The sequence below is a fragment of the Cajanus cajan genome, chromosome 5, assembly GCF_000230855.2.
Source record: "Cajanus cajan strain Asha chromosome 5, NIPB_CcT2T_4, whole genome shotgun sequence".
Taxonomy (NCBI): Eukaryota; Viridiplantae; Streptophyta; class Magnoliopsida; order Fabales; family Fabaceae; genus Cajanus; species Cajanus cajan.
In genome coordinates this window covers 68,413,253-68,420,987 of record NC_138521.1, presented here as the reverse complement: position 1 = coordinate 68,420,987, position 7,735 = coordinate 68,413,253, and the positions used below count along the sequence as shown (strand labels likewise).

General features: G+C 29.6%; 1 protein-coding gene across 3 annotated transcripts; it reads right to left on the bottom strand.

The window, feature by feature from the left end:
• Positions 1-2,940: 2,940 nt before the first annotated feature.
• LOC109808329 (guanosine deaminase) lies at positions 2,941-5,813 on the bottom strand. 3 transcript variants are annotated; one of them, XM_020371281.3, is made up of 5 exons: positions 5,655-5,813; positions 5,157-5,216; positions 4,578-4,768; positions 3,428-3,532; positions 2,941-3,330 (listed from the first exon to the last, which is right to left on the bottom strand). In XM_020371281.3, exons 1-5 carry the CDS (start codon positions 5,668-5,670, stop codon positions 3,142-3,144), a joined length of 561 nt encoding a protein of 186 aa, XP_020226870.1. In that variant the 5' UTR covers positions 5,671-5,813; the 3' UTR covers positions 2,941-3,141. The 3 variants fall into 3 exon arrangements, with proteins under 3 accessions (XP_020226870.1, XP_082931936.1, XP_082931935.1); XM_083075810.1 differs by lacking the exon at positions 5,655-5,813 and adding an exon at positions 5,528-5,606; XM_083075809.1 differs by lacking the exon at positions 5,655-5,813 and adding an exon at positions 5,288-5,508.
• Positions 5,814-7,735: the final 1,922 nt, after the last annotated feature.

The window sequence follows — 7,735 nt, the reverse complement described above, 5'->3', positions numbered from 1 at the left end:
TATATAAAGCCTCCTTCTCTTGCTAATCTTTGTTAAGTGTCAAAAGTAGTTTTGTTATAAGAGAAATTTTCCAAGTAAATATATTTTTAGTTATTTAAATTAAGATAAATTTACTTTTATTTTTTTAAAAGTTAAAACTGTTATTTTTAGTATTGTAATTTTTAAAAATATTGTTCTAATTCTTAAAATCACTTATAATATATATGAAAGTGATAGATTAAGACAGTTATACAATATTAATTAAGATTAACATAATGCACTAACATGAATATTAATATATAAATTTTGTACTATAATATTTATCTAATTTTTTAACAAAATTTAAATATGAGTACTAAAACAAGATTTTTTGAAATTATAAAATTAAAAAAAAATTTAAGATATTAAAAATAAATTTATCTTAAATTTGAGATATTAAAAATATATTTAAATCTAAAATATAATAGCAGCATAAAGAGAGAAGAGACAGACTTTAGGGATGGAATATTAGCAAAGAAATACATTATTTTTTTTAATTTAATTAAAATGAACCGATAGTGTAAATGTTAATATTTTGATAATAATTATTTTGAAAATTATATCCAATGTATAATTTTAATTTGAAAAACTTAAACACTCGGGGTATATATGTGAAAAATAAACTCCAAATTTTCTTATATGATATTTTTTTTTTTGCTTAAAACTAACAAAATGTTATAATAATTTAGCAAGATTTGGTTTTGGCTGTACAAAATGGGCTTAAGAAAGAATAATACGGTGTTTTCTGAAATTAAAATTAGTGCTGTTACTATATACTACAAGACTATTAATTAAAAAGAGGGAGTGCTGAAACTGTTCAAGTTCATGATTAATAGAAACACGTTTCATTCATTATGAGATCACTTACTTGAAGTCGGTTGAACTATATATATGTTAGAAATATTAGGAATATATATGGATACAAATTTTAAAATATTTTTAAAAAATTTGTATTAAAAAATATTTTTTATTTTTAATAAAAAAATTCTCAAAAACACTTTTACTTTATATCTAGAAATCAATGCATGGTTTAATAAAGCAAGTCAAGCATAGGATCATGGCGTGACCTACAATCAAAGGGAAAGGGAAAGGCAAAGGACAAATATAAGAGTATAAGACAATTCTAAATGCTGCCTGAATTGTGATCCTGTGCTAATTCAGACTCAACACTTCACTTTTCTAACACTCTTTTACTAATATTACTACTATTCATTCAACAATAATACATACCCTCTTACTGATAACTTACCTTACTATGTGCATGGTGTCTCTAATCTAAAGAAGTGATATATATTTGAATTTTGATTATATATTAAACCAAAGACATGGACCCCAACTACTGTTTCTTAATTATTATTGGTGTGTCAGCAGCATATAGTCATCGTGAAATTAACTCGACTGCTGGAATGTCAAGTACGCACATAAATGAATTCTAGCTAACTTGAGGTAAATAAAACTTTTTATGTTTTCTTTTTCGATGAACAATAAATAAATAATTTGGTTACAGGGGTTTGAATTTAGTAGTAGTAGTGTGGGGCAATTGGTTGACAGTTGACTAGTTCAAAGGAGAAAAGAGGAGAGTTGGTTGAAAGTCATAAGATGGTAAACGAAAGCTGCGGTTGCCACCTTCACAGCCACAGCAGACCAATTCAAATGCCACCCCCAAAATATCTTCCCAACCACTTCCTTAGCCTATGTTTAACTAACTACTATAATCACCTCTAAACTACATCATTTTAATCTTGTTTTCGTTAGCCATCCATTAATTAATTTAAATGTTTACTCTAATGTGAAAGTGTTAACTCAAACATGACTTATCGTTATTTGCATACTACTCTACTTATGAGCTTAATTAAATTATGTAAGTAACTAATATCACGATCTAATTCTAAATAATACATGTGAAAAGGTTTAGAAAATAATAAAAGTATAAGATGTAGAATTCAAGCTGTAATTTATAATAGTTTTATTTTATCAACTGAACAATTAAAGAAAAATGCACAGAATCAAAAAACCGAAATATGGTATTAATGTAAAATAGTCGTATTAATTTTGTATCTGCTATAATATGGTGCCTCTGTGGCAAATGATTGTCTCCTATGCGACAGACATATCATGCAAATAATTTGTTTCTAATTTTACACTAATTTGATTTATTAGCTCTCTTAATTAAATTTTTTCCTTTTTAATTAAACATCACTTTAAGATGAACAGTAAAAAAATAGTGAAGCGAATGGCAAGAGAGTGGCCTTTGTAACACAATCAAGTTGAAAACTGGGCTCACCAATTAAAAAGAAAAAGTCGCAAGAGGCCCTCATATGTCTAGATCCATGCAATTAATGTGTTTGTAATTTTTCTTCTTACGCTTGAAAATTCATCCAAAGTCTCAATAGTTGTTTATTCAAACAACACTACTATTTATACGAACAACTTTTCATGAAAAATATAAGATTTAATTCATCATTTTCTTCTTACAAATGCACAAAAAAATTTATTATACTTTTTAGTAAAGGTTTTTTTTTTGTTTGGATATTTGGAATAAAATAAAAAAATTATCATGAACATAAGAACTAGATGATTAATTAAACCAAAATATAAACAACCACATTTTAGGAAATAGGATAAGTAAAAAAGGTGGTGCAAGAAATAATTGTTTTAAGAGAGAAAATTTCCACCTTCAGGTGTTTCACATAATGACATTTATAACAGAAATTCTTTTGGATTTAATGTAAGAATCTCTACACAAACCACCCCCTTTTACTACAGAAAACTTACCCAAAAGAGAACACTTGTTTCACTTTTTCTTAGCATTTAGAAACCCCTAAACTATGGTGTTAAAGCATGTTTGCACATCACCATGAAAACGTAGCTTCAGCAAAGCTAAAAGCTTGATGTCAACATCAGCAGCAATGACATGATAAATAATAAGTAAAGGAAAGTATTGTATTTCCTCCTGTGTGAACCGTTTGACAATCAAATAGTGATTATCTGATTCAATATCCAAATTGTAGCATATGACTTGATGTACTCAAATGAGTTCAATTCACTATCAACAGTTTCAATAATTTAAATGAAGGCAATCCTGAATAGCCAGCTGCTATCAGGTGTGAAAAGAATGACAGATTAATACATTTTGAATTTTTCCTTTGTTTTCTCAAAAACCTCTTCAGCAATGATGGCCTCGTTACCATCAGCTCTTTTGATTTCCAACGTTGCTTTCTGATAGAATCCAGTACCTCTCAATGCATCTGCAATGAAATCATCAAACCCAATAGCAATTGCTGCCTCAGCCTTTGCTCCATAAACCAGCCTCTGTTAGAAAATAATATTTTAATAAGTTAGCTCAAAACAGGATAAACATGGTATAGAAGAGACATATAGGAAAAGCATTTAAGCAGGTCATGCTAACCTTAATTCTAGAAAGGTGGATTGCACCAAAGCACATGGGGCAAGGTTCACAAGAAGTATATATTTCACAATCTGAAAGTTCTATCTTCTTAAGCTTCTTACAAGCCTGTGAAATCAAAACACTGCATTAGTCATTTTTTGTTTAACATTGCATAATAAACATTACAGCTAAAGCATAAAAGATAGGAAAAACAGAGAAATACAATCAGATTCAGATAGAGTGATACTACTCATACTAGGTATTAAATTGTCTCATCATTAGCGTGTTGTTCAAAAAGTGAGGCAACAAATCTGGTTGCAAACTATTTACATTTTAAAATTCTTTACAATGCTGCAGCATTTTCACCTGAGACATAATCTACATATTAAACTTTAAACAGACGACAGTAGCCTGAAGCATGCATAGCCTCAAAATCTTTCAGCAGCATCATAGGATAAATGGTGACAGCAATGATCATGTTTTACATGTATCAGATCTCAAAACTGTCAGTTCAGAGCTCATTATCTCAACCCCTTTTTTAATTTTTCTTGTATAGATGGAACTGAACATAAAGCCAAAACCCTTATTTGACCACTATCAAATCCAATCTGATCGTTTTACACACAGACATGTTGCCCATAAAAATAATCTTGATGAGTGGCTTAATAGTTTACCCCCAATGAGCTAAAACTAACAGAGGTGTCCAAAGTTTGAGTGGCATCTATAGAAACGTTGTCTGTTACTTTGATGATTATCCTTACATGTTCCAATCAAAGCTTGTAATTTCTTAATCAGTAGATCCCTTTAGTCAAAATCTTGAATATTCACCAACAAACTGGATTTCTCTGTTTAGAATTCTTTGGAAAACCCGGACAGAAAAACTCAATACTTGTTTTAAAAAGTGACCTAAGTAAGAGAGGCAGAAATTGTCATTTTAGAAACTAAACCAATAATAGAGTGCGCTAAAAGAGTAACATTGCTTAAAATCTATACCAAAGCAAAAAGAAAACATCGCTCTAGAATCAACTATCCAATGGGGCAGGGCATATCCATCATGTACAAAAATAATGAAATTTTTTGAGTCAGAAAAACACAGCAATACCATTATTTGCCAAAAGAAAATATGTTTTCATGCTGTATGAAGACATGATGTGGTTATTCAAAATCTAACCTCTCTTATAGCTGTCACCTCAGCATGAGCAGTTGGGTCTGTGTTACTCAGAACCATGTTGTGACAACTAACAACTACTTCATCATTGTGAACTATAACAGCACCAAAAGGGCCTCCATGTTTACAATCTACCCCTTTATATGCTTCTTCAACTGCTTTTCTCAAAAATTTGTGGTCTCTATCCTGCACGGCTAATTAAGCAAACACCACACCAAAAGAAAGCAATAAGAGGCCAGAACAATATCAAACAGGCAAAACAAAATCTCCAAATTGTTGTTCTCATTTAAGAAAAAATCATACACTAATTTACATTCTCGGGCTTTGGAAGATTAGATTTATGCTTATTTCCTTTGCTTATCAAGCCTAATGCTTACCTATATGAATCCTAAATTCTATAATAAATGTAAGGATAAGACATGTATAAGACTCTGAAATTCGAAGTAAAAATAAACCTGACCAAACGTAACATTAAGAAATATAATGGCCTCAAATCTAAATTTATCAATAAAAGCCAGACATGATAGGATAACTAATAAAAAAACATTGCAACAAGAAATCTGAACTATGCAGAATCATTACCTTCCTGGTGACCAGCAAACGCGGTAGCTACTGAGACAGTTCCATCCTTGGTTTCAACAACTGAAATAATCAGGAAAACATAAAATAAACACAATGAAGTAAATGAAACATTATGTTGTACATATATATACCACACTTGTTCTGTCGTTCAGTTGGGTAGGGAATTGGAAGGATGCACATAATCAACCCTTTTAAAATTCATATTCATCTGGTGGCTTTATATACTTCATTACTTCCAATACAAGTCCCAGAAGATTTCTACAGTTTGCAAATACCAATATACAACCTAACATGTAGCTAGAATGTATTACACAAAAAATCAGAAGAAAAAAAAAAGAGAATAAACAATGAAAAGGGTAACCGAGAAAAACCCATAATCGTTGAAATTCCACCCCAACAAAAAATAAAAACTTGGAATCTGGGAAAAAAGTGAATCACGTAGTTGGAACAAAATCAGAGGGAAAAAAAGGACAATGATATGAGGAAGAAGACATGTACCGTTAACTTGGTCCATGAGAAGGTTGGATGTGATTAAGGAAGAAGTTGTCGGAGTGGGGAAACTGGTTCGGTTAGAAAGAAGAGGAAGAATGCGGTCCACGAAAAAACGGAATATAGTTGCTCGCTACGTAAATATAATAATATACCTTCCCTCCATCTTTTCACTTTTTCTTTTTTCTTTTTTTATAATTTACTTATAACTTCTTATAATTAGAGAAAGAGATAATCTATACTAATACTAAAGATCATGTGAGTTTCTATGCAAATCTTATTAAAATATGAAAGGAAAGGATATCATCATGTTTGCAATAATTTAATATTTAACAAAAATGAAAGAAAAAGGAGACGCGTGAATTAATTTACTAACTTACTACTAGTATTTATAAAAATAAAAAGAAAAGAAAAGTGAGATGTGTGAATTTAAATATCGAAGAAAAAGGGATATGCGTGAATGTGAAAACAAAAAGGAAGCTTCCGAAAGTATGGGGTATTCCGATTTTTAAAATATATTTTGTAGACATAACATAAGAAATAGGTGCATGTTGGTAGCGAAATAAGAAAAAAAGTGGTGTCAATATGAATTACCTATCACACACGTTGTTGCCCAACGATCCAATCCTACGCGTGTACGCCATGCTTTTGTTATTTTTTTTGTTCAAGCTTCTAACAACTTTAACCAATCACATGCTCACATGGGATGCTTTTCATTTACTTTCGGCTTATGATAAATTATCATTATATTTTATCAACAAATTAGTTTAAAGAACTTATTACAAGTCCTTTTAAAATGGTTCCACACTTGTGTTTACTATATATCAAACTTAATCATCACCTTTGACATAAGGTCGTAACTAAGAGATATCACTTTATCTTTATAAAACTTGATTTAATAAAAATGAGTTATATCTTTTTATAAGAAAAAAAGTTTGCACATGTGATGAAATTGGGAGACATTGCACAATCAAATCAATCATTATATAATACTTTCAAAAACAATATCTTTTGTAAATAAAAAGTATAGTTATGCATGACATAATGATTGATTATTATTCTTTTTTAGAAAATATTTGATCAAAGGAGGTGAAGATAAAGATTTCAAAATTGTGCTCAAGGTTGGGAGATTTGTATACTCTCTTGAAAAAAATTCAACTATAAATTATAAACTTAACGGTCATCTTACATCTTGTGCTTATGGTTGGGGACATGCCTTTCAGAAACTTTTCAATTTAAGGTGGTGAATTTAATAATCTTCTCATACCTTGTGCTTAAGGCTCGAGGGCATGTGTACCCTTTTGAAAAAATTTCAACCAGAAACCAATCTCTTCCATGTTAACTACTTAGTCTCCTTTATGCAGATTACTATTCTCTTATAAGTTGATTGCTAATCTCTCTGAACCAACTACTCAATCTCCCACAGACTAATAAGGTTCTTATTGCTTAGATCGATATTGTGTCCCATGTTGAAAGTTTAGTGCATAGTGATTTGGACATGCTAGCATCTGATAGATGAATTACAATTAATCATAAAATGTATAGATTGACTTTTAAAATACATAATAGTTTACTTTGAGACTTTTGAAAATTTTTATAAAATCTTGAGATTCTAATACATGTATATATAACCAAGCCTTAAGATTAAGACACTATAAGTTACATTCTTTGAATGTTCTAAATGAGAATTATCACTAAATTATTTTAAAGAAGGTATTCCATACTAGAACAACTCTAATCACATGATTTTAAATCATATAATACTTATCCTTAAATTGTATCTGGTTAATCATTTTTCAATTCATAAATTAACCCATGATAAGTAATGGTAACATTTTTGTTTATTTGTATGTTAAGTAATCATGGTAACTTCTATGTGTCATGCTAACATGTCTTTTAAATTCAAATAAAATGGTAATTTCATTTCACTCCTTAATTTCATTTCATTTTATATATTGATTCGAATTAATGAAATTAAGTATAAAATGATTTTTAAAATTTCTAAATATTTGCATATTTGATTTTTGCATTAAAAACTTTAAATTGAACGGTTGGATCATTAAAATTTGATGTAAAACATGAGTTATTGA